The sequence below is a fragment of the Delphinus delphis genome, chromosome 3 (assembly GCF_949987515.2).
Source record: "Delphinus delphis chromosome 3, mDelDel1.2, whole genome shotgun sequence".
Classification (NCBI taxonomy): Eukaryota; Metazoa; Chordata; class Mammalia; order Artiodactyla; family Delphinidae; genus Delphinus; species Delphinus delphis.
In genome coordinates, this window is record NC_082685.1 from 13,640,867 (window position 1) to 13,664,866 (window position 24,000).

The 24,000-nt window shown below is 55.4% G+C and overlaps 1 protein-coding gene across 4 annotated transcripts; it reads right to left on the bottom strand.

Moving 5' to 3' along the window:
• Nucleotides 1–1,832: 1,832 nt before the first annotated feature.
• FCHO1 (FCH and mu domain containing endocytic adaptor 1) lies at nt 1,833–23,952 on the bottom strand. 4 transcript variants are annotated; one of them, XM_060006681.1, is made up of 27 exons: nt 23,885–23,920; nt 21,138–21,188; nt 19,259–19,350; nt 18,120–18,194; nt 16,827–16,968; nt 15,277–15,429; nt 14,932–15,036; nt 13,800–13,898; nt 13,611–13,707; nt 12,383–12,427; nt 12,191–12,269; nt 11,434–11,458; nt 10,985–11,042; nt 10,320–10,498; nt 10,213–10,237; nt 9,787–9,838; nt 9,133–9,224; nt 8,466–8,741; nt 6,470–6,582; nt 6,273–6,360; nt 6,012–6,120; nt 5,145–5,300; nt 4,695–4,827; nt 4,054–4,253; nt 3,349–3,404; nt 2,674–2,838; nt 1,833–2,113 (listed from the first exon to the last, which is right to left on the bottom strand). In XM_060006681.1, the coding sequence occupies exons 1-27, from the start codon at nt 23,909–23,911 to the stop codon at nt 2,091–2,093; spliced, it is 2,715 nt and encodes a 904-aa protein (XP_059862664.1). In that variant the 5' UTR covers nt 23,912–23,920; the 3' UTR covers nt 1,833–2,090. The 4 variants fall into 4 exon arrangements, with proteins under 4 accessions (XP_059862664.1, XP_059862666.1, XP_059862665.1 ...); XM_060006683.1 differs by lacking the exon at nt 21,138–21,188 and having other exon boundaries at nt 23,885–23,952; XM_060006682.1 differs by lacking the exon at nt 11,434–11,458 and having other exon boundaries at nt 12,379–12,427.
• Between the last annotated feature and the right edge of the window lie 48 nt (nt 23,953–24,000).

The window sequence follows — 24,000 nt, forward strand, 5'->3', positions numbered from 1 at the left end:
GGCCTCTGGCTGGTCACCTAATTGCTTTGTGCCCCAAACCGAAGTTTTGGGGCATCCCAGGTGTAGGAGACCAGGGCGTTGTAAACCACCAGATGACAACCCACCTGCCTGGGGTTGGCCAGTTAAATGGGGATACCACCTTCCCTCCTGGGACTCACCCTCCCAGGTAGGCACATGTCACACCAGCTCTGCATGTCCGGGCACATAAGAGGCCGCACCCAGAAAGGCCTTCTGTGTTTTAAAGGTTGCCCGGCCTCGCTGGTGACCCAAAGGAAGCAAATGAAAGCCACCAGGAGGTGCCATTTTCCCGTCTCTCATCAGATGGGCCAGAACCCAAACCCAGGTGATGCTCAGAGGCGTGGCAAAGTGTCTCCTCACTCAGTGGCCCACCGCATGGATACGGCACCCTAGCCACTCAGCCTCAGGACCAGCAAAGGGACCGTCTTAGAGGGCTCGAAGCCACTGAGCGTGCACGCACTCATGCACCCGTGTGTGCAAAGACCTGGATGGAGGGGGCAACCCCACAGGCTCAGATGTTTGATTCTAGCTCCTTTATGGGGCCCATGAGCTCAGGGAACCGCAGAGCCCCACAGGGCGAGCGTGGACTATGAACTTGCAGCTGAGGAGCTGAGGGCCGGAAAGGGAAAGGCCCCACCTCCAGTGGCTCCAAAGTCCTAGCTGTTGGAGGCAGTGAAGTGTGTGTGCTGGTGACATCACTGCCTGAAATGCCCCCATTTGCTGCAGAGACCAGTGTAATTGCCCTTCATACAGACGGTGTTGATCGTGTCCTTGCTCTGAATGGAGGATGCTCCCCAGACCTCTCCCAACTAGAGAATTTCCCCCCATTTTACAGAGGAGGAAACTGAGGTACAGCCGGGCCCCTCCCCCCCCCACACACACCCTGACTTTGGAGGACAGGGTGGGAGGATCAGAGCACACAGGCCAAATCCTGCTTTCTGCTTCCTGAGCTCCATCTGGCCCTGGCTTGGTCCCTGGAATCTGCATGGTCTTCAGGGTCAGGCACCCAGCATACCCACATGTCCACTGGGACCCAGGACTTTCCATCAAGTTCAGACCTGCTCTCCACCACAGCATGCTGATTACCACACCTGTCCTGGGCCCACCTCGGGCTACCCCTTGCACACCTGCGCTTAGGACCACCCTCCACCCCAGGACCCCCAATAAATAAAAGAATACCAGCACTTCTGGGGTGCTTATTCTGTACCAGGTACTCTTCAAAGTATGTGAGCTCTTCACAACCACCCGGTGAGGTGGGTTACAAATGAGGCCTGGGGAGGTCAAGTCACTGATTCAGACACGCAGCCACTGGGGGCCAGGCAGGCTCTAAACCCACACCTTTTGACTTTGCAGCCTCACGGCTTCTAAGAGCTTTCTCCTGCTCACAGCTGTGTCTCTACAGCCTGGCATACAGTAGGTGCTCATCAGTGTTTGTGGACTAATTGCTTTCTCACAGAACTCACAACTCACCATCCTTCTGCCTGGCATGCCCATATCCAGCCTGCAAACTCCTACTCAAACTTCAAAGCCCCATTTATAATGCCTTCTGCTTAGGAAGTCTTTCTGGCATCCCCCTCTAGGTTCCTCTGGCCCTTGTTCTCTTCCACCAGCCCACGGGACTGGAGGGGTCCATGGGGCTGGGGGTGTTCACGTCTGGCTTTTTCTCCCCCAGTATCGCCCCGCACGGGCTAGGTGGGGGTGGAGGGGCAGGGCTAAGGATTATTAAGGAGATTAGATTTCTCCCACCCATCCGTCTTTTCTTCCTCTCCTCTCTGGCGATGTGAAGGAAACTTCCTGGAGCAGGAAAAGGCTTGTTATTTATTTTATTAGAAAATAGAGTGTTTATTTAAAGAACATTAAAAGGCCAAGGACCTGCATGAGAGTTGGCATGAGCAGGAGTGGATCTCAGGCTCAGCCAGACTGAGTGTTGGGATCCTCTCCATGGAGTCAGGGCCTCAGGGGAGGCCAGGGTGGGGGACCCTCGGGTCTAGCAGGAGGGCCAGGGAGCAGTCAGTGAGCACCAGGATGCAGTGCAGAGCTGGGGCCAGTGGTGCTGGTCGGCCTCTGCAGGCTCAGCAGCTCACCAAGTACATCCCTGTGGAGGCAGGGTTGTGAGGGGTGCGGGGGGGGCCCTTGCCCCTACCCTGGGATCCCCCAATCCTCTTCAAAACACCCCCCTGTAACTCACTGTTCCCACTGCCCCATGGACCCCAGCAGCCCCTTGTGGGGACGGGAGAATGGGGGTGGGGATGGGTGCACCAGAGGGGCTGCTGGCTCCCTGCCTTGGGTTCTTGCAAGGATGTCGGCCAGGGGACACTTCTTCTTTTATTGGCTGCACCCGCGGCATATGGGAACTTAGCTCCCCGACCAGGGATCGAACCCGTGCCCCCGGCAGTGGAAGCTTGGAGTCTTAACCACTGGACCGCCAGGGAAGTCCTGTAGGGGACACTTCTTGATCCCTCTCATTGGGGCCCTGACCACCCCTCTCCACCTGTGCCCCCCATCTTGGGTCTCCAGGCCCCAACACCCACCTATCCTTTCCAAACACCCCAAATGCCTCCCCCACCCCCGCACCCTGGCAGAAGCAGGGAGTGGGGCTCAGAGCCCGGCCTGGTCTTGGCTCCGGAGATGCGCAGCGGCAGGGCGAGGGCGTACCTGTGGCGAACCTTCTCTTTACCAGTGACATGCGGTAGCCACTCCCCACCAGCTCCAGGTCCACGCCGGACAGAGTGGCCCCCTCGCTGGTGAACTGAGCAGCCACAGGGCTGGGTGTGCTGGGCCCCGAGCGTGGCTCCCAGCTGGCAGACAGGCGGCCAGAGCCTGGGGAGGTCTGAGGTCAGCTGTGTCCTGTTCCCCGACCCTAGTCCTGCTGTGACCTGGGCTCCTCCTCAGCCCTGCACCCGAGCCCTTTGATCTGTGGCTCTGTCCCGTTTGACTTCCTCTTGTGTCCTGCACCCTTTTCCTTTGGCCCCACGGGGCTGTGTGTGGTTTGCAAAGGAATCCTGCCTCAGGGCCTTTGCACCTCTTGTGCCCACCCCTTGGGATGCCCTCTCCTCCAGCTTCGTCAAAGCCCTTTCAAGCTTTCCTTGATGGCTACACTGCCCTGCTCCTAGCACATCCCCAATCCTCCCCTAGTTCGTTTTTAAAATTTTTTTAGCTGTGTCGCGCAGCTTGCGGGAACTTAGTTAACCGACCAGGGATCGAACCTGCGCCCTCAGCAGTGAAAGTGGAGTCCTAACCACTGGATTGCCAGGGAATTCCCTCTCCCCTAGCTGAAATAAGCCTCTCCCACTTGAGACCCCCACGACCTTAAGCACAATCATAACTCACCCCCTGTCTCGGACACATCCGGAAGCTTCCATAGGAGCCTCTTCTCCTCCAGGTTCCTGGCATCAAGAGAAGCTTGGTCCGGTCTCCACCAGAAAGGACATGGGGAGCCCAGGGTCCCAGCTCAGTTGCCCCTTGGCTACATGACCCGAGAAAGCCGGGTCTCCTTCCTGGCCTCAGTTTTCCCATGTGTGAAATGGGGGTGGGGTGTGGAGCAGCTGGTTCCTGAAGGCTCTATAGCCTTGCAGCACTTTTAGATGATGCGTTTGGCCCTATAAGTTTGGCTTCTTGGTGGCAGGTTCTACCTTTTGTACAAAACAAAGGCAACATTGTGCAGTGACTGAAAGCCAGGGACCACCAGTGGGTGGCTGGGTTGAAATCCTGGTGGAACCTAGGTAAGTGACTTAGTCTCTGTGTGCCTCAGCTCCCCCTCCATAAGTGGGGATGATGGTGGCCAACCCCTTGAGGGATTGCTAAGAGCCCCAAGCCTGTCAGTGTGTGCAGAAAACAGGGAACAAGCCTGACATGTAGGAAGCTCTCGGTGTCAGACATTATTATTGCTAGTAATATCACCCTTAGCTCCAAGCAAGGTGAGCCCACAGGGAATGGTCAGGCCTAGGGTGGACCCTTCAGTTGGTGTATCAAAGGGAGCTCTGCTAGGTTCTGGGGGCACTGCTGAGCTTCCCCAGGCCTCCCACATGCCCTCACCAGGTGGCAGCCGGCTGCAGGCGGACGTTGGTCACAGGCTCCCCTATGGGCAGCAGGATCTGGACATTGGTGAGTGGCGTGGACACGGCTGTGACACCAGGCCGGTAGCAGTACTCCACCGAGACCTGAGTGAGGGTCGCCCCGCACTGCCAGTGGGTGCTCAGCTGCAGAGGCACGGACTGGGGACCGGGGCGGGAGAACTAGGGGAAGGGAGAACAGGAGAGAAGACACGGCTTGAGCCATCCTGTCCTGCCACACCGCATACTATTCAGCCACACTGCCCCTGCCATGCCACCCGCCATTCAACTGACCTGACTGCACTGCCTAGGACACCCCAGGGGCTCTTTGTTGATGAGAGGCTGTGTTACAACATGTCTCCAGCAGAGGGCAGACGAGTGCCCCATTCTAACAAAGTCTTGGGGACAGGTGCCAGCTGCCAGGTCCTGGGATCGGACCTCTTCTAATCTGCATGATGGGGCCATCTGCACTAGTGGAGGCCAGGCCCCCCTACACTGCCCACCCCGCCTACAGCTCACCCCACGGTCATTGCTATCAGCCTCCATTTCTGCTGCCTGCTCACCCTGTCCCCATCCACCATCCCCTCCCTGCCCCCTCTGCCCCCCGCCATCCACCTGGCCCACCTGGTACCGCAGCAGCACTACGTTGTAGTAGGAGGCAGCTGGATTCTGTTCTGCCTGACGCTGCAGGGCCTCAGTCAGAGCCGCCATGTTGAGCCAGAAGTCTTTGGTCTCAGGGTCGCTCTGGGAGGGGTCACTGCAGAGACCGGGAATAATCACCCCAACCCTCGGGAGATGCCGTCCCAAGGGCCTCCAGCATCCAACCTACACCAAGGGCTTCCTAAAGATGCAGATTCCCAGGCTAACCTTGGGACCAATAAAGCATAACTCCCAGGGAAGGGCGAGGGTGGGAAGCAAAAGACAGAAGGAGAGTGAGTTTCAGAGAGGGAGAGCAGCTTGCCCAGGGTCACACAGCAAATCCCGGGAGGCAGAACAGGAATTCAGAGCCGGGGTGCTCCTGGCCCCCACCGGTCCCTGGAACCCCCTAACTTTTCTCCCTTTCCTCAACAGTACCTGAAGAGCAGGTCAGCATTGGGGTGGAAGTGCTCAATGGGGGCCGTGTGCACGAGGCGGAAGCTGAGGACCGGTGGGGGTGGGGTTCCGCTGAACACGCGCACGATACCAGCAGGGAAGGTCATGGTCAGCTCCCCAGTTACTCGAGCCAGGCAGCTGGTGGGGGCGGGTGGTGAAGGCACTGGGCGTTGGCTCAGGGCTGTGCCTGGCACCTCACGCTCCCCTCTCTCCTAGTTTCACTGTAGCCTGTGGTTCACCAGGTCCCTCAGAATCAGCAAGGCTCTGACCATGGCCAGCCTCCCAGCCCCAGCCTCCACCTCTTGTGTCCCTGCCTGGACAGCAATCCAGACACCAGGAAGAATCCACACTGGGCTGAAGGAGACAGGAACACCCCCTTCTCCAGTTCTCTTTTCCCCAGGCCACCAGGAAGCTCAAAGCAAAACATTCAGTTTTGTAACTGTCCTCAGCTTAGGTTTCCGGTCCAATACTCTCCTCCTCTTTGTGGCTTGATCTTAAGGTCTTTTCGGCTGGGCACCGCCCCCAGATTATCCCTGGTCCCTCAACTCACCCTTAACCTGCCCCCTCCACGGGCCTGGCCTCTGGTCTTGCTCCCTTCAGTTTGACGCCCACAGCAGCCTCAGAGGAGTTCCTCTAAACCGTGGCTACATCAATGCCTAGCCCTGCTCAAATGCCTTCCATGGTTCCTACAGCCCTCAGGATGGGTCTGGTTGTTTAGCTCAGTGTTCCACGGTAAAGCAGATCATGAAACCCATTTGAAAGCTGTCCCTGCCGGAACCTAGATGCACAGCCCCCAGGGAGCCCTATGTTTGCCTGTCACCATCTGCACTGTGCCCCACCACTGTGTACCTGGGGTTGTGGCCACGGAAGTAGGCGTGGACATACTCAGTGAAGGCAGTGGCCACGGGCAGGGCATCCTGGGAGCCCAGGACCACAGGGCTTGGGCCCCGGGAGACTCCTGGGGGTGGCAGGGAGGGAACGAGGGACAGGCAGAGTGAGCACAGGTCCCAGGCTCCAGAACCCGCCCTCTGCCGACACGGCCCCCATTGTATCACTAAGCCACACACCCGGATCAGAGGTGAAACTGAGGCCCAGAGAGGACCCACGTACCATGTCCTGTCTGGGATGAGAAGCTGGGCCGTTCTGGGATGGTGCTGGGGGCTGAAGAGCCCAGTGGGGAGGGGCTCAGGGAACGAGACTGGAAGGGAAGAAGATAGGCCAGCCTGTGAACACCCTAGCAGTAGTGCCCCGATGCTGACCCTGGAGGCGACCCCCAGCCCGGCTCCTGCCACCCCCCCTCACCCTACCAGGTCCCCGTTGCTGCGCATGAGGGGACAGGATGCTTTCCTGGAGCGAGGTCTCCGGGGTGGGGCTGCCAGGCCCTCCCTGGCTGCAAGGTCAGCAGGTACAGGCATCAAGTCTGGGGAATGAGCATAAGAACAGACATGGCTGAGCTGCTGCCTGGGCCTCTCCAACCTCCCCAGGGGAGGAACTCAGCCCCAAACTGGGAGTTGGGCTTATAGGAGGAGACCCCCTGATGGTTGGGAGTCCTAGGGCTACAGAGAAGGTGCTGGACAGGACTGTAGACACCATCTGCAACCCTGAGTCTCCCAGACACTACACTGGTGGCTCAACAAGGGGTGAGCTCCCCATTGCTGGGGGTATGCAAGCAAGGGCCGGATGCTCAGGAGGTAGGCACTCTACGGGGGGGGGGGGCGGTGAGGATTTGGCAGAGGCATTTTACCCAACATTCGGCAGTTCCAAGGGTAGTCTCCCACCCTGGCTTGCGTCTGAGTCACACCCTTCTAAATTAACTAATCATGGTGTAACACCTAGGTTCCCCTCGCTCTCTTGCTTCACTAGTGTCCCTGCTTTGCTCCATCTACAAACGCTTACTCGCCCATCTCCCCTCCTACCTACACCCCAGGCTGTGCCAAGGTTCTCAACAGGGTTGGATCCTTCATGATGCTGGGGCCGCCCTGCATACTGTAGGGTGATGAACAGCCTCCCTGGCCTCCACCCCTCAGACGTCAGGTATACCCCGCCCCCAAGTGGTGACAATCAAGTAACAGTGGTGACATTGCCAAGTGTCCCCTGAGGGGCATAACTGGCCCAGTTGAGAACCTTAGTTCTACAGTAAAGCGCAGACAACTTCATCTGTCTACACTCACGGTCTACACTCACTCCCCTGAGCCCTCCCTTGAACCAGCTCCAACCAGGCTCTTTCTTTAACCAAGGATGGTACCAAGCCCCCCACCCCACCCCCCGCCACCCCGTCACCACTGCTGGGGACCTCATGTGGTCACAGCCCACAGTCCCTCTGACTCAGGCCCCCAGGAGCCAACCAGTAGCCAATCCCCTCCTTCCTCCCCACCTCTAGCCCTGCCCCTGCTCCAGCCTGGGCGCTCTCCTACCCTCTCCCTGGGCAGCCTTCCATCCCACTTCAGCTTGCTGATGTCTTCATACAGCTGTCCACAGGGTGCTCCAGCCTGGCCTCCCCCATCCACCTGCCATCTAAAGGCCCAGCCTTGACACGCCCCCACCCCAGCTTCTTCCGCCCCATCTTCCCTGCTCTTTCTGCCCTTCCCTCTCCTTTCAGCTGCCCTCAGGCCCTCTGCCCTGATTCCTCTGTTCTCCGGGTCCAGTGACTGTCTTCTGGCCTTCTCCCCACTGTTACCCCATCACCACTTACCTGGACTCACCTCCCTCGTCTCTGGCTCTCATCCTTGCCTACCAAGCGGTCAGAGAGAGCCTGCAATCCGAGCAGGTCCCACCCCTTCTTTGCTCACGGCCCTCCCTCCTGTGGCTCTGACCCTGCTAGGGGTAAAACTCACATTCCTCCCTGGGACCACCAGCCCCCACCTGATCCCATCTCCCTGCCGACATCTCCCCCTCCACTCCCTCCTTCTCCCTTCATCACTCTGCTCCACCCGCACTGGCCTCCTAACTGTTCCTCAAAGGGTCTTGCCTGCTTCCACCCCAGGACCTTTGCACAGGCTGCGCCCTCTGCTGGGAATGCCCTTCCCCCGCCATGTCCATATGGCTGCGTCCTCACCTCCATCAAATCCCAGCTCAGATGTTCCCTCCTCGGGGAGGCCCTACCCTTCTGAGTCCTCACCAGGCACCTGCCACCTCCTGCCTTGTTAAATATCCGTATCACTATTGTCCCTGCAAGAGTGAGGGTTTCTGCCTGCCTGGGTCCCGGCTGTGTCCCCAGCATCCTGTTCAGACCCTGGCCACATTAGGTGCTCAATCCTCCCCCAGGACTCAGATAACTCTCAGACTAGGGGTGGAGGAACTCACCTCCTCCAGCCACAGCCTCCACCCCCCAGGGACCCGGGGATGGTGCGAGGGGCTGTGGTGAGTCTGATGGCAGCAGGGGCTGCGTCCCCCTCGACTCTGGGGGCGGCACCCTACAGGTAGGTGGGCTCTGTGGGGTGCCTGGGCGGGGAACCCAGGAATCCGGGGAGGGGCCGGGTGCCACGTGGGACGGTGAGTCCAGGCCAGAGTCCTCCACGTTCTCGGGCGACGAGGAAGAGAAAGGCGAGGGGCTGGAGGTGAAGCCGAGACTGCTAGAGCCTGGGGGAGGGAAGGGGGCAGCCAGCTCCAGACCCCACTCACACGGAGTCCCGTCCATCCTCCCGCAGGCCACGCCCATGTCGAGGAAGGTCCGCCCCCATTCGATGTCTCCCCCACCCCCCCTCCACCCCAGGCCATGCCGTCTGGCTACTTTCACCTCCACTGATGCCTGCCTATCCACTCACTGTCATCCTCACTCCCACGAAGGCCACACCTTCTCGCCGGCTCCGCCCATTCGTGCCATGGCCTCGCCCACCCTCACTTTGACCCACAAAGGACCCCCACAGTCCTCCCTCCGGCCTGGCCCACGGTCCTGAGCCTCCTATCCTTGCAGTGGCCCCACCCTTCCTCCTGCTGGCCGCCCGCGTCCCCGAAGCCCCACCCCCATCACCTGTAAAATCTTCATGGTCAAAGGTGGACTCTAGGGGAGGCCCAAAGAGGTTCTTGGAAACCTGCTCGTCCGATGGCAGCTTCTCTGCACAGCTGGGGACAGGGAATGGACAAGAGGGGCGTTTCCACGCCTCCTCCCACTTCGGGACCTTTGTACTTGTTGTTCTTGGTCTTGAGCTCTGTCCCCCACGATCTCCCTGCGGCCACCTCCTGCTCCTTTTCAGGGCTCAGCTCAGAGTCCTCGCACCTCCCCTGCTACCCCTCCACCACGGCCCCAACTAAAGTCACCCTCTCCTGTTTTCCATCACATTGCCTGCTTCAGTTCCTTCACAGCACTTGGAAGCATCGAATATGCCCTAACTTATTTACTATTTAAAAAATCTGAGCCTCTAGAATGGGACTCTGAGGAGCACCTGTCTTGGTCATTTATCTCCAGAACCCAGCACAGCACAAGTACACATAAGGTGCTCAATAAATGTTCATCAAGTGAATGACTGAGTGGTCCCTCAAAGACGGCACGCCCTTAACTCCCTGCCAGGATAAGAGAAGGGGAGTCAGAGACATGGGGAGGCAGCAGGGGAGGAGGAGAGAGGTAGGGATGGCCCTCACCTGCCCACTCACGTGGGCCCAGTGCCCCACCTCCCATGGAACCCACCTGCCAGCCCTTGGGGCAGATCGAGGCCTCTGTAGTTTCCCAGCAGTGTCCCCTGCAAGAGATGCACCTCCTTGAGCCTTTCTGTCGCCAGGCCTGCACTGCTTCCCACTCCACACACCAAGGAGACCAAGGTTTGGAGCTGTCTAGTCAGCGGCCCAAGGTGACCAGCAAATCAGGCAGAGAGGGGTTCGAACCTGAGCCCACTTGTCTCCAGTTTCTGGCTTCTTTCCCAGCCCCAGCGATCCCTTTTGGCTCTCATTTAATTCTCACAATGACCCCATTTTATAAAAGGAGATCAGAGTGGGTAAGCAGCCTGCCCCAAGTTACACAGCAGAGCTGGAATTCAAACCCACACCCACACTCCAGGCCCAGTCTCCCTTCCACGTGCTCCTCGTCAAACTGAAGACCCCTTAACAGGCTACTCACGTGAAGAATGGCGTTTCATGGTGCCCTGTGGACAAAGGGGTGGCATCAGGTCGGTGGCATCCAGCCAGCCCCACCTGCCCCACACACAGCACCTCCCCACGCCTCACCCCTGGGCCAGGAGGGAGGATGAGGCTGCCAGCTGTGGCCCTAAGCTGTGCTGCGGCTGCCTCGGGGCTGCAGGTTGGGGCCCGGGCCGGGGCGGGCTTGATGTGCACGTAGAATTTGCGGGGCTCGTCATCATCGAAATCGGAGTCGCTGGATGAGAAGCGGGAGGGCTCCGCTGTGCGTGCACTGCAGTCAAGGGGCCAAGCGGATTCTAACACGGGGTTTCCCTCCAGTCAGCCCTCAGATCCATCTCTTCCTGCTCACATCCCTTCGAGGCACTGCACAATTCCATCTCTCACCACTTGCCACCCTTGCCTTGACACCATGTATTTGCCATTCTCCTCCCCCCACAAGCCTTCATACAAGCATGCCCTGTCCTAACTCCTAGTAAACTCCTATTCAGCTGCTAAACCCCAACACCGGTGACCCCCTCCTCCAGGAAGTCCCCTTGGCTCCCCCTCTGGGGTAACCAAGCTCCCCTCTCTCCCTCTTGTTCAGCCCTGACCCCGCAGGGGCGAGTGTCTGCATTTGAATCTGCTTGGTTCACAGCTGGAGGCTCCCCTCAGGATGTACACAGAGAGGGTTGCTAATGGTGGGCGGATCACTGTGGACAGAGCTCTGTCCTTGCTGTGCCAACAACTGCCCCCAGAAGGCGCCAGGAGGATATTGTTCTGGGTCACATCAGGCCGGACAGTGAAACCTTCTTCATCCACCTCTGGACATGTCTGGGGGGACAAGTGGTGAGTTAGTCTCTCTGGCACCAAACCTCCCATCTCACCCTGCCATGCCCCCCTCCACCTGTGGGCCCTGACTCAGACCGAGAAACAACCCCAATGGCAATAACGATCTTCTCGCAGTTCGTGGGCAGGTTCTTGGAGGAACAGAACATGCCGCAACCTGTCCTGAGGGGCAAATCGAGGCTAAGAGGGGACATTGGTCCCTCCCACGTGGTCCATGGGAGTTTGCAGCCACGGTGGAATTTGAACCTGGTCCCTAAGCTGTGCTACCTCTTGCCCCTTGAGCTCCAGGCTTGGCTTCCAGGTCTGGGCAGGGGGGCCAAGGTGGGATGGACCCCTCCCACTTGCAGCCCGGCCTGGCCCCTCCCATGGCACTCACCCCTGAATCGGGCTCCAGGGAATCTCTGGGAATGCAGAAGGAGGTGTCAGTGTCAGCTCCCCCACCTCCTCTGGCCCTCCCCTCCGCCCCCAACACCAGACACGGAACCTGGGGCCAGCCCCTGGGCTGCTATGTTGTCCTGAACTAGCCCTGCAGGTGGTGGGAACTTGGGGCTTGCTTGGGGCCGGGGCAGTGAATCTGGAGTTAGCTGAGCACGGGGTGTTCTCAGTCAGCTTGGAAGCGGAGGAACCCTGGAGTTAGTCTGAATGTAGGGCTCACCTTGGCAGGGAAATAATGGGGCTAGCCTTGGCAAAGAATCCTGGGCTAGCCTGGGCAAGGGTAATCCTGGGCTAGCCAGGGAAACCATGGGCATAGGGAGGAATGTGATACCCATCTGGGCAGGGAGACTCTTGGGCTCATCTTAACAGAGCAAGAATTGCCAGGCTAGATTAGGTGGGGAAACAGTAAGCCTAGCCTTGACAGAGGGAGAAATCCTGGGCCAGCCGGGAAGGGGGAACAGGCAGGCCCTGGTCTAGTCTTGGCAAAAGGAGGATCCTGGACTAGCTTGGGCAGTGGTAATATTGAGCCAGTCTGGGACAGAGGAGCTCCTGGCCTAGCCTGGGTAGAGGGACTCCTGGGCTAGCTTGGAATACGATTCTCCTGGGCTACCCTAAGCAGGGGCCTTCTGGGATACCCTGGGCAGGGGGAGGGATCTTGGGTTAGCCTGGGCCAGGGCTGGGTTGGGATGCTTCCTCACACAGCTGCAGGTGGCTCCCGCTCCCGCCGGCTCAGTCCAGGGAGACGAAAGGCCTTGGCTCCCCGCAAACGTTTCATTGCTGAGGACAGATGAGGGGGATGCAGCTGAGCCCTGGGGGGTTCCCTTCCCATTCAGCTCTGTCTCCCTCATCCCTGTCGTCCAGCCTGGGCATCCAGGCCCAGACGTACTTGCCTTCCTGCAGGGCAGCCGCACTGTACGCCTCAAAGTCCAAAGGCCCTGAGACAGAAAAGATTGAGAAACTCAGCTGGGCGGGGAGACTGGGCCTGGCAAGGGTAGCAGTATACCTCTGGCCACACAATGGCACCTGGATTTGAGCTCAAGACCAGTCAGGGTCCAGGGCCTGAGCCAAGATGCTGAATCAGCCCCAGAGATGGTCATGAGTGGGATGGGCCAAGTGTTCTGGTCCTGCCTTGGATGGTTGCCACCTTGGGATGGACCGGAGGGGGCACTGTCTGAGTTACTTCTTCTACCTCCAGCATTTCTGCGTTGGGTGGTTCAGGGGATGGACCATAAGTCTATGAGATGGGCTGAGCCTCAGGTGCCAGGATGATGACCTGGGACTCTCTCTCAAGGGTGATGGGGAGCCATAGAGGGTATGTAAGCAGGAGCAGGGCATGACAAACCTGGAGCCAGTGAAGGGCAAGAGTGGGGGCCCACACAAGGAGAGGTGACCTGAGCTGGTGCTGGGCTATAGAGACAGGAGGGAGAAAAGACAGACCCTAGTGGTTGAGTAGAGCTAGGGACGTAAACTGTGTACCAGCATCTACTGAGTGCCTACTATGTGCCAGGTACACATTTTGCCCTTTATCTGCATCAAATTACTGAACATTCACAACACCATTAGGTGGCGGTTATTATCATCCCCACTTTACAGGTGAGGAAACTGAGACTCAGAGAAGGCAAGACAGACGTCCAAGGTCACACAATGAGCGACAAAGAAAAGACACAAACCCAGATGTGACCCCAAAACTTTTGCTCTCAATTCCTCCTCAACTCTGTATCTGGACATTTTCAAATTGGTCTTTTGCTCAACAACCCTCAATGGCTCCCTTGGGCCCTCAGGGAAAAATCTGAAAGGCTGAGCTTGGCATTCAAGGTCCCTCTGGTATCCAGCTGTAAGAGATTTACACATAAGATCAGGCAGCAGATCCTCTTCCTCTGTGGGCTACTGAGTTAGATTTGTCATCAGCCCATTTTTCTGATGAGGAAAACGAAGCCCAGAGAGGTTCATTCTCTTCCCTCTTGAGTCCTGTTCCTTCCCTACAGCTCCACAGCCCAACCCCCACAGATACCCAGGAAGTCCCCTTGGCTCCCCCTCTGGGGTAACCAAGCTCCCCTCTTGAGTCCTGTTCCTTCCCTACAGCTCCACAGCCCAACCCCCACAGATACCCAGACTCACCAGGCTTCTCCTGGCCTGTGCCCTTGCTCTCTGCAAACTTCCTCAGCAGCATCTCCACGCTGATGTTTTCTATGTTCTGCTTAAACTCCTCATGTACCTGGGCCAGGCGGACGAAGTGTGTAATCAGGCAGGGCCAAGGCCCTCTTTCCCAGAACCCCAGCTTCATTCCCCACCCCTGGCCCCACTCACCTGCCCAATCTGCACATGGGTGTCCTCCACTGAGTGAGCATAAGAGCCCAGCAGGGCCTTCATTTGCCGCAGGTGGGTCTCCTCCATGGCTTGGAAGCGCTGAGGCAGGAGGGGAGGGGCAAATGGGAAGGTGGGGCCACAAGGAGTGGCTATGTGACCCAGCCTGACCAATAAGGATGTTCCAATCCCCTGGCCTCAGTGATTGGTTTGGGGAAGAGCTCTGGGACTTCTGCTGGAACCATGGAAGAAAACACTTTCATACCCTAAGTCAATGTGTTGGTGGATGCATGTGGGGGCTGCTGGTGGCTACTTTGCAACACACACACACACACACACACACACACACATCCGGGAGGGTATGTCTGCCTGGGAGTAAAGCCCTCAGGGAGAAAAACAGCCTTGAGAAGCAGAGAGGCACAACTTCCTGTCAATGCCATTGGAGCACCTGGATCCAGCCGTACCTGAAGCTCTGCCCCCTGAACTTTTCAGTTCCCTGAGCCTATACGCCTCCTTGTCAGTTTGAATGAAGATTTCTATCACTTGCAACTTTCTATCACTGCAAAATCAGAAAAAAAAATCTGATTCTTAATCCTGAGATCCCAATCTGCTTTTCAAACATTTGGGTAGACAGAGACCCAGAGAGGTGCAGTGCCTTGCCAAAGGTGGCAGAGCTGGGGAGAGATGGAGGCTGGACCAGGAATCCAGGCTTTTCAGCTACCATGACATGTCAGGAGACTCTTGGCTTCTAAACTCTGCACTGTCTTCTTCAAAAACCTCATCAGTGATAATAAAAATAATAATACTAATACTTCATAGAGTGGTTTCTATGCACCTGGTACTGTCTGAAAACTTCACATATGGTGACTCATTTAATCTTCACAACAATTCTATGAGGCAGGTACTATTACTGCCCCGATTTTACAGGTGGGGAAACTAAGGCACAAAACTGACTTGGTTTTTGAAATAATAATAACAGTAACAATAGCTAAGTGGCTCTAGAATTCTACGGCTTTAAGCCTGTGATTCTAAGGCTTCTGGAGTCGAGGGTTTGGAAGGTTCTGGACTTCTAGGGCCAGAGCATCCTGGGCCCAGGAATGTGTAGGTCTCTAAGGTACAGATGCCTGGTTCTTACCAGAGCTGAGTCCAGCATCTTCTGCTCGAAGTCGGCACGGGCTGAGTTGTACTTCTCCACTGAACGCCGCAGGCTCTCTGCTGCCTTCTTGGTCTTGGTCTCTGCCTAGGAGGCACAGGGAGGGGACAGAGTTGAGAGGGTGACACTCAGGGCACTTCCCCCGGCCCCATCCCCCAGCAGGTAGACTCCTTGGGGTGCCCAGCATGTATGTGGTTCATGCAGGTTCAATGACCATCGCTCTGTGATATGTTTTCACTCTCCCAGCAGGCAGCTCCGTCACCCCCGGCAAATTCCTCTGACCTGTGTGGGCCAGCGGTGGCTGGGGACCTGCAGCTGTGTGCCCACCTTGTCCATCTCCTTCTGGCTGGTGCTCTCCCTCCGCAGCCGCTCCTGGTCCATGCAACGGTTCAGATAGTTCTCGCGGGACTTGGGCAGGAGCTGGCTGACGCCTGCAAGGACCTGCACAGCGTCCAGGGTGCCCACTGCTTCCTCTTTGCACTGTGGGAGCGGAGAAGAGCATGCGGGGCTTCCACCTGAAGCCCCTGCTGGGGTACAGGACCTGAGCAGACCCCAGGTGTATGCCATGAAATTCCCAGCTTCCCAAACTCTGTGGGATTCCAGGTCCTAGAGAATACTTTTTCTGAGTATTCTATGAATTTCAAAAATGTTAACTCTTTAAATAGGTAATATTTACACATAATTCACATTTCAGAAAGTTTTAAGGGATGAGTTCAGGTAAAAAACTCCCATTATTACCATGATACTTCTCCAGAAATAACTGGCACATGGACCATCAAATGTGCCCATTTTTTATGACAAATGGCAACAGTCCGTACTGTTAAACTCAGTTTTTTCCACTTAATAATTCATTCCCAAGATTGTTCCATATCAGCCTGTAGAAAACTTCCTTGTTCCTCAATTTTTTAAAAACTGTGGTAAAATACATATACAATAAAAGCGGCCATCTTAACCATTTTTAACTGTACAGTATGAAGTACTACCAACTCCCTTTTTTTTTTTTTTTTTGCGGTACGCAGGCCTCTCCCTGTTGTGGCCTCTCCCGTTGCGGAGCACAGGCTCCGGACGCGCAGGCTCAGCGGCCATGGCTCACGGGCCCAGCCGCTCCGTGGCATGTGGGATCCTCCCGGACCGGGGCACGGACCCGTGTCCCGTGCATCGGCAGGCGGACTCTCAACCACTGCGCCACCAGGGAAGCCCCCAACTCCCTTTTTTAACGGGGGTTAAAAACCACAGACTCAAGACTTCCCTGGTGGTCCAGCGGTCAAGACTCTGCACTTCCACTGCAGGGAGCGCAGGTTCGATCCCTGGTCAGGGAACTAGGATCCCGAATGCCGCACGGTACGGCCAGAAAACGAAACAAAACAAAACAACAAAAAAAAAACCCCTGCAGATTCTAGGGATCTGTAAATGCAAAGCCTTTATGACTCTAGAATTCTAAGCTTCAAATATTTTGGGATCCTGAGAGTCTAAGGTCTGGCTCTTCCAGAGTCTAGAAACGTCAAATAACAAGATCTGTAGCCCCTGATGCTCTAGATCAGGGGTCATTTTCACACATCACAAAATATTCTTCTTTTGGTTTTTTTTTCAACCACTTAAAAATGGAAAAACTATGCTTAGCTCGAGGGCTGCACAAAACAGGTGGTGGGCTGGTTGTGGCCCGCGGGCCGTAGTTTGCAGATCCCTGCTCTTGAATTTTGAGACTGAAATTCACCAATGCTCAGGTCTGTGAGATTCTGAGTTTGATGTCGTGGAATTAACAGAATTCTCAGAGGCACACACCAGGGGCTGGAGGTTCCAAGGCCCCAGAAGTCCTGGGATCCTGGGAGCCGCTGGCATCCCGCATCCACCAGCCTTGTGGTACCCACAGCACACACCTTCTTGTGTGCCTTAAGCTGTTCCTCGCCGTAGCGGAGCACGTCCTTGATGAGGTCCTGCAGCTTCCGTGTCAGCTCCAGGTGGCAGAGCGCCAGCTTGTCTGAGGAGACTCGGAAGACCTCCCAGAGTGGGGCGAAGGTCCTGGAAACAGGTGGGGTCACACATCCCGGGCCCAGCAGGCCCAGCCCCCCAGGGACCCCTCATACAGCATGGCTGGCATTGGCTCAGGCATCTAATGTGTGCCGGGCCCTGCTAAGCATGAACACATATGAATTCATTTAATCCCCACTGCAGTTGTGTGAGGTGGGCCTGTGGCAGATGGGGAAACTGAGGCATGGGAGGCTCCATAACTCACCCAAGGGCCCTCAGCAAATGAATATCAGAGCTGGAATTTAAACCCAGGCCGAGGATCCGCAGTCCTCTGTCTGGACTCCAGGCCCCGCCTGATACTCACAGGCAGCTGAGACTCAACCTGCCCAAATCAAGTTTGAGGGGCTTTCCCACCTCGACAGAAGACCCCTCTGGCCTCCCCCCCTGCCTTTGCTCTCTGCTGCCGCCATTTCGGCCCCCGACAGAACCTTTGCCCCACGGGAGCCGCAGGGAACTTTGCAATGCCAATGGAACCACATCACATCCTGGTTTAAAAGTCACCTGTGCGTTGGGGCCCTGTGGCCCCTTCCCTCTATTTCTCCCCTACTTCATCTCCACTTTGTCCAGGCCCTGCAGCCATGCCAGCCGCTTTGCTCTTCCTTGAGCATGTACGGTGCGTTGCTGCCTCAGGGCCTTTGCACTAGCTGAGCCACCTGCCCGGGTCTCTGTCCTGCAGACACCCCCATGGCTGATTCCTTCGCATTACTGAGGTCTCGGCTCCAGAGATAGCGGCCAGCCTCTACTGCTCCTGTTCTCTTCCTAGCACTTTTCTCCCTGGGAAAGGACTTTGTTCATGTTTGTGGTTAACAACCATCTCGTCACACATCCCAGATGTACACCTATGAACAGGGCATGAAGGTGACTGGAGGCTTTATCTGTCTTGATTGCCCCGGGCCCCCTGGTGCCTTGAACAATGCCTGGCACACAGTAGGTGCTCAGTCAATATCCAGTGAATGAATGAATGAACTAGTGAATGAATGAACTATATTCCTCTGTCCAATCAGCCCCATAAGCAGGGGGATGACTCCCTGTTCCACATATCACAAGCGTGAAGAGATGTCCACCCAAGGGCAGGTTCCTGTTGCCCCCCCCCCAGCGCACCACACCCTTGGCCACTCCTGCCCCACCCAGAGCCCACTCACCCCACCGAGGTCCCGTTGCTGGCCAGCTTGGAAAGTTTTGCCATTGCCTTCGAGTAGGTCTCTTCGATGGTGGCCCTGGGTAGGAGGACAAGGCAAGGATGGGGAAGGTTCTGAGCACACTTGGGAAAGGCCCCACACCCCTGGGCCTCAGTTTCCCCATCTCAAGCATCTAAGCAGTGTCTCTCCAGGAGAATGATACAGTCCCCTGACAGGGGGAGGTGTTCTGGAAATTCATGGGAGAGGTTTTAATCCTTAAGTAAAAACATCAGTAGTAGTAGCAGCAGTAGCAACAGCAGATAAACAAATTTTTAAGCACATAATATAAATGTTTTATATGCTTTGTCTCCTTTAATTGCAGAAGACAAACTCGTATTTCCTCTTTCCCTCTAGACACTGCTAAATGCCTACCTAATATCCACTCACATTTTCATCCTAATAGAACCTCAGTTTTGTTTGGGGTAGCAGTGTGCCCAGTTAAAACCAGTTACCCATTGGGGTATTTTCTGAGAGAGGCACCCGTGGGGTAGCATAAGCAACAGTGGATGGATCCAGGGTCTGAAGGCCCATGAAATAAAGAGTGGCCCCTGTCCTGTATGGCTGCGACAGGTCCCACGTGACAGCCACAAAGAGAAAAACCTGGTTAATAATCCTTTGGACTTTCTGCCCAGATTTAACGGGCGTTCAGCTGCTGAGAAGCTGGGGAGCAGAGGCTGCCTTGCCATTTGAGTTTATTATGTTTTCTCAGACGTCGGAGCATTGACATGCTGAGATGCAGATTATTTCATTATACATGATTTTTCTTTTATCATACTCAGGGCCCCGAGACTGAGTTTTCAAAATTCTCCTTGTAAGTAGGTCATATTAGCGTCTCTTCAGGGGGAGGCGTTAGAACCTGGTGATCGTCATTTAAGATGGGGCATGGGGCTGATAGTGTTGAGAACCATTGGTTCGGAGGGTCTTCAAGCCCATTTGCTTCCTGGAGACCCCAGGGGCCTGGATCCTTTCTGGCAGGGTGTGGTGTGGTGGAAGGATGGAATGGGCAAGGGAAAAGGGGGGCACCAGGGTTGGGGCACAAGATGAGCATGGCTGTGTGGACTGTGGGACATGGCCATGGGGTGGGTGGGGCTTGGGGACCTCACCTCTCCCGGATGAAGTCAGCCAGCTCCTTGGTGGAGATGGGCCCCTGCTTCACGCTGTGGTACAGGACCTCAAAGCCATGGTTCTTCTCTCCCTGCAGGGAATGGGGGTGGAGATTGAGAAAGGGGATGGAGAGGACATCAAGGTTACCTAGCAACAGGGGCTGGGCTGAGGAGCTAACCAGAAGAAGTCCATCCTCTTGGTTGTAGGGATTGGTTCAGGCCTGAGCCAGTCAACCTGTTGCATTTCCCCCTCATCACAAGGATTGGTTCATGGGCCTTAATTTGGTCCAATCAGAAAGAAGCCTGGGAGAATTCCCTGGTGGTCCAGTGGTTAGGACTCTGCGCTTCCACGTCAGGGGGCCCGGGTTCCAACCCTGGTCAAGGAACTAAGATCCCACAAGCCACGAGGCGTGACAAATAAATACATAAATAACAAAATTTAAAAATAAATAAAATAAAAATTCAAAAAAAGAAAGAATCCTGGGATTTTTCTCCCACAGTTGAGGGAGAGACATTCTCACTCACTGGTTGTCTCTCTCTGTCACTATCTTTCTGTCTTTGTGTGTGTGTGTACCTCTGCCTCTGTTTGTTCCTTTCTCTAACAGTCTCTTCCCCTGTTTTTCTCTCTCTCTTTCCAGAAATGATTGTGTGGTCACAGGAGATACTGGAAACCAAGTGGAAACCATGAACTTTGGAAAGAAGCTGAACCTGAGAGGGTCTGAATAAAAAGTGTGTTGAGTAGAGTTGCTGGATCAAACCAACCCTGAAAGCCACACTACTGCACAACTTTTCCATTTTATGAACTAATATGACCCCTGTTGCTTAAGTCACTGGAGTTGTGTTTTCTGTTCCCTTCAACATGAAAACTCCCTCTCTGAGAACCCCACAAAGCAGGATGCAGGTCTGACACCTCTCTCAGGACCCAGCAATATCCAGTACAGGGTGGGGCACAGAAAGGGCATTTCAGTTTGTCGAACAGATGGACAAAGCTATTTTGCTCTTACCTGGGACTGGTGGGAACAGAGCCTCTACCCTGGTGCCTGCTGATGCCTTGCACCAAACCTCTTTCCTCCTAGTTCTGGGGTCACCATGGTGGGAGAGGCCAGGCCTGTGCTGTGTGATCCAGATCAGTCACTGTCTCTCTCTGAACCTGTAGTGGCTCCTCATTAAGATGGGGGCAGGGAGTCACCTACCTCTCATATGGGGATGAAGTAAATACAAGATGATCCACATCACGGTCCCCTAAAGCCCCAAAGGCAACCCTAGTTTCTGCTGATTCATGGTATTACTTAGTTATCATTGCTTTAAGGTTGCTCTTGTTTCTTCTCCAAATATATTGATTTAAAAGGGCAACGCTTACCACTATTCTCTTTTTTCTTTTTTTAAAAAATTTTTTTCTTATGTTTAGGCCACATCACACGACATGTGGGATCTTAGCTCCCCGACCAGGGATCGAATCCATGCCCCCTGCAGTGGAAGTGTGGAGTCTTAACCACTGGACTGTCAGGGAAGTCCCTACCACTATTCTAAGTGGAAAGCCAGGACCCCTTGCCATAATGAAGGGGACGGGAAAAAATAAGGCAACGACTATGTTTTAATGCCAGCCTGATCCTGTCACACGTGAAAGGCAACATGTCTGAACACTGAGCTGTCAGTTAAAAAGGGTGATCAGCTGTGGTCGGAGGGAAGTCGAGATATTTTAGCACCAAATGGGGCCTTGTAATTAGACTGAAAGAGGAAGCTCATGGAGGGATCCAATGTTATTTAATTCCCGACACAAATCTCTAAAGTGATCCCTTTGGGAGCACTTCACAGACCCTCTGGAAATGATGGTTTCCTTCATCCTCCTCCAACCTGAGGGGTTCACCCTCCCAGTTACCTGGAAGCTTGAAGGATAAAGCCAGAAGTCACCACCAGATGATCCCTCTTGCTGTGCAAATGGAAAAATGGAGGCCAAGACTGGGGAAGACCCAGGACAGCCTCTTGGCCTCGCCAGCAAATAGCAAATGGTGCAGACATGCTGCTCTTTCCCACCACGGTATCCTTGCTGGGGCTGTTACTGTCACCTGGCTCACTAGCCTGCAACTTTCTCAACCCATCCAAATTCTTCCACCTCTCAAGGATCACTGCCAGGCCCTCCTCCTTCAGGAACATTCTTAGACCCTCCTCAGACCCCCACTTCCCAACATGCATTGTTGATCCCTCCAGCTCCCCAGGAATATATTTTCTCTTATACTTCTTTTCTTTTTTAATTTAATTTTATCTTTGGCCTCGGCTTACGGGATCTTAGTTCCCTGACCAGGGATTGAACCTGCACCCTCAGCAGTGAAAGCACACAGTCCTAACCACTGGACGGCCAGGGAATTCCCTAGAAACATACTTTCAAGGCCCAAGTGTCAAATCCTCCTCTTATGCACTGGGTCACTCTGAGCCAGTGACTTCACCTCTCTGGGTCTCAGTTTCCTCATCTGACAAATGGGGACAATGACAGCACTCACCTCCCAAAGGACTTGGTGAGATGAGGCTGGTACAAGACACAGGGCCTCCTGCACAGTGCTGAGGGCTCAGCAAACAGCCTCAGCAGGCCTCCGCCCACCCTGCCCAGGGGATCCTCGGGTGAGGCTGCACCAGGCACCGCCGCCCAGGCCAGCATCTGGAGCTGACTCAGAGCCAACTGCTGGCCCGTTTCCCAGACCTGGCAAAGCCCCCAGCAGTGTCTGGCTCCCCCAGGCTGGGCTGGCAGCCGAGGGTCCTGGGAGGGGCTGTCTCGGGCCTGTGTCTTCTTTCAGAACTTCTGGACTCCAATCTTGCTCCCACGCCAGCCCCAGAGAGATCTTTCTAATACAGCTTGATCATGTCCCTCTCCTGCTCACACTTCCCCCGTGGCTCCCCAGTGCCGTCCATGCCTCCAGACCTGACTTGGTCCAACAAGACTGGGGCATCCCTGTGTGGCTTGATTTCCCCTGACTGGAGCCCCCTTCAGGCCAGTCAGGGCCCCAGCGTCACCCAGCAAAGAGTCACCAATACTAACAATAGATTAAAAAAGAAACATTAATTAAAAGAAACAGACATTCCAGGGGTACTACCTTAGGCCTGGGGAAGCAGGAGTTTCATCCCTCTTTCCCAGATGCAGAACCTGAGGCTTTGAGATGCAAAGCCACCTGCCCAAGGGCTCCCAGAAGAGCCCAATTCAAATCCCAAAGTCAAAGCTCTTATCCACTGTGTACCAGGCTATCTTTGGAAGGAGGATTTGGGGGTGGCTTCTATTTTCTCTTTGCTGGTCTGAATTTTCTGCAGCGAACTTGCATGCCTCATACAATGAAAAAGAATTTAAAAGAAATGTAGGTGCCGCATGCCATTAAGAGAAATTTAAAATAAATGTAGGTGCCGCTGTCAGGGCTCCAATACTTGGGCGACCACCGATCCTCAAAACGGTCAACCCCCACCCCTTACACAGATCACCACCAGGGCCTCTGAGAGTGGCAGCACTTTGATGGGGTCACACAGCCATTCAGAGGCAAATCCAGGGACTCTGACCCTTGGGAAGGAGATGGAGGTCCGTTCCCCCGCCACCACTCCGCAATTGGCAAGGGGATGCAGCCCCTTTAAGAAAGCAAGTGCTAGTAAGAGGAGCCCCAGCTGGGGAGGGAGAAAGGCCTGTTGCCATGGGCAACGGGTTGCCTAGCAACTGAGCTTCCTCTGCAAGCTCTGGGCTTGCAACTGAGGAAGGGGCTTTCTGCCCTGGTCCTTGCCTGATTCTCCTGTTCACACATCCTCTGTGGCTCCCCATTAGCCTAGCTCTGCGGGAGGAGTCCTTGTGCCCTCAACTGGCCACCCAGTGTCACATCTCTGGATTTCTGCCCAGGCTGCTCCCCCTGCCCAGAATGCCTTTCTGACATCCTGGAAAATCAGCCTTCAAAGCCCATGGCAAACACAGCTCTGTGTCCTTGCTCCTCCTCTGGGCATACCCAAGACTGGGTTCACCTCTGACCCTACAGGGCTGGGTGTATCTTACTGGCTCTGTGTCCCCCAGACTGGAGGCTTCTCAGGGTCAGGGCTTGGATGGAATCTCTTGGGAGGTCCAGCATCTCCCAGAGTTGGCTGGGTGTGGGGAGGTGGTGACAGGGAGGGAGGGAGGGAGTGAATGAATAAAAACAAGTCTGTCTCACTTGGCTCCTTGAGTCACAGTATGTGGTCCCCAGCTTGGAGGGCAGACAGGTGAGCGGGTCCCTAGGGGTCAAGTGAAGAAAACCCCCCAACTCTCCAGGATGGGGAAGATGTGGAAATTCCCTGGCTGGAATGATCCTGGATCCGGAAAGTTCAGTCTGGCCCTGGGTTTGAGCCCTGACTCTGCACTTTCTCACTGGGCAACTTCGGGTGAGAGATTCCTACTCTGGGCCTCAGTCTCCCTGTTCAACCTGTGACTTGCCCAAGATCACAAGGCCTATGACATCTGGGGGTATAGATTCAAACCCAGCCTGACTTTTCCCACTTTAACTTCTATCCCCTGCAGATCCTCCATCTGCCCAAGACTCTGCCCACAAGCCCCCAGGTTCCTCCATCTCCATAAAAGCCCCCACAGCCCTTCCAGGAGCCCCCACCAAAGTAACAGCGGATCTTACTTACCCAAAAATACTCCCCAAAATATGACATTCTGATGGCCTCTATGGAGACCCCCGAAGGTTCCCGTCTGGTGCCTGTCTGAAGAGAGAGGCAAGTTTGAGCTGTAGTCATAGCCAGCT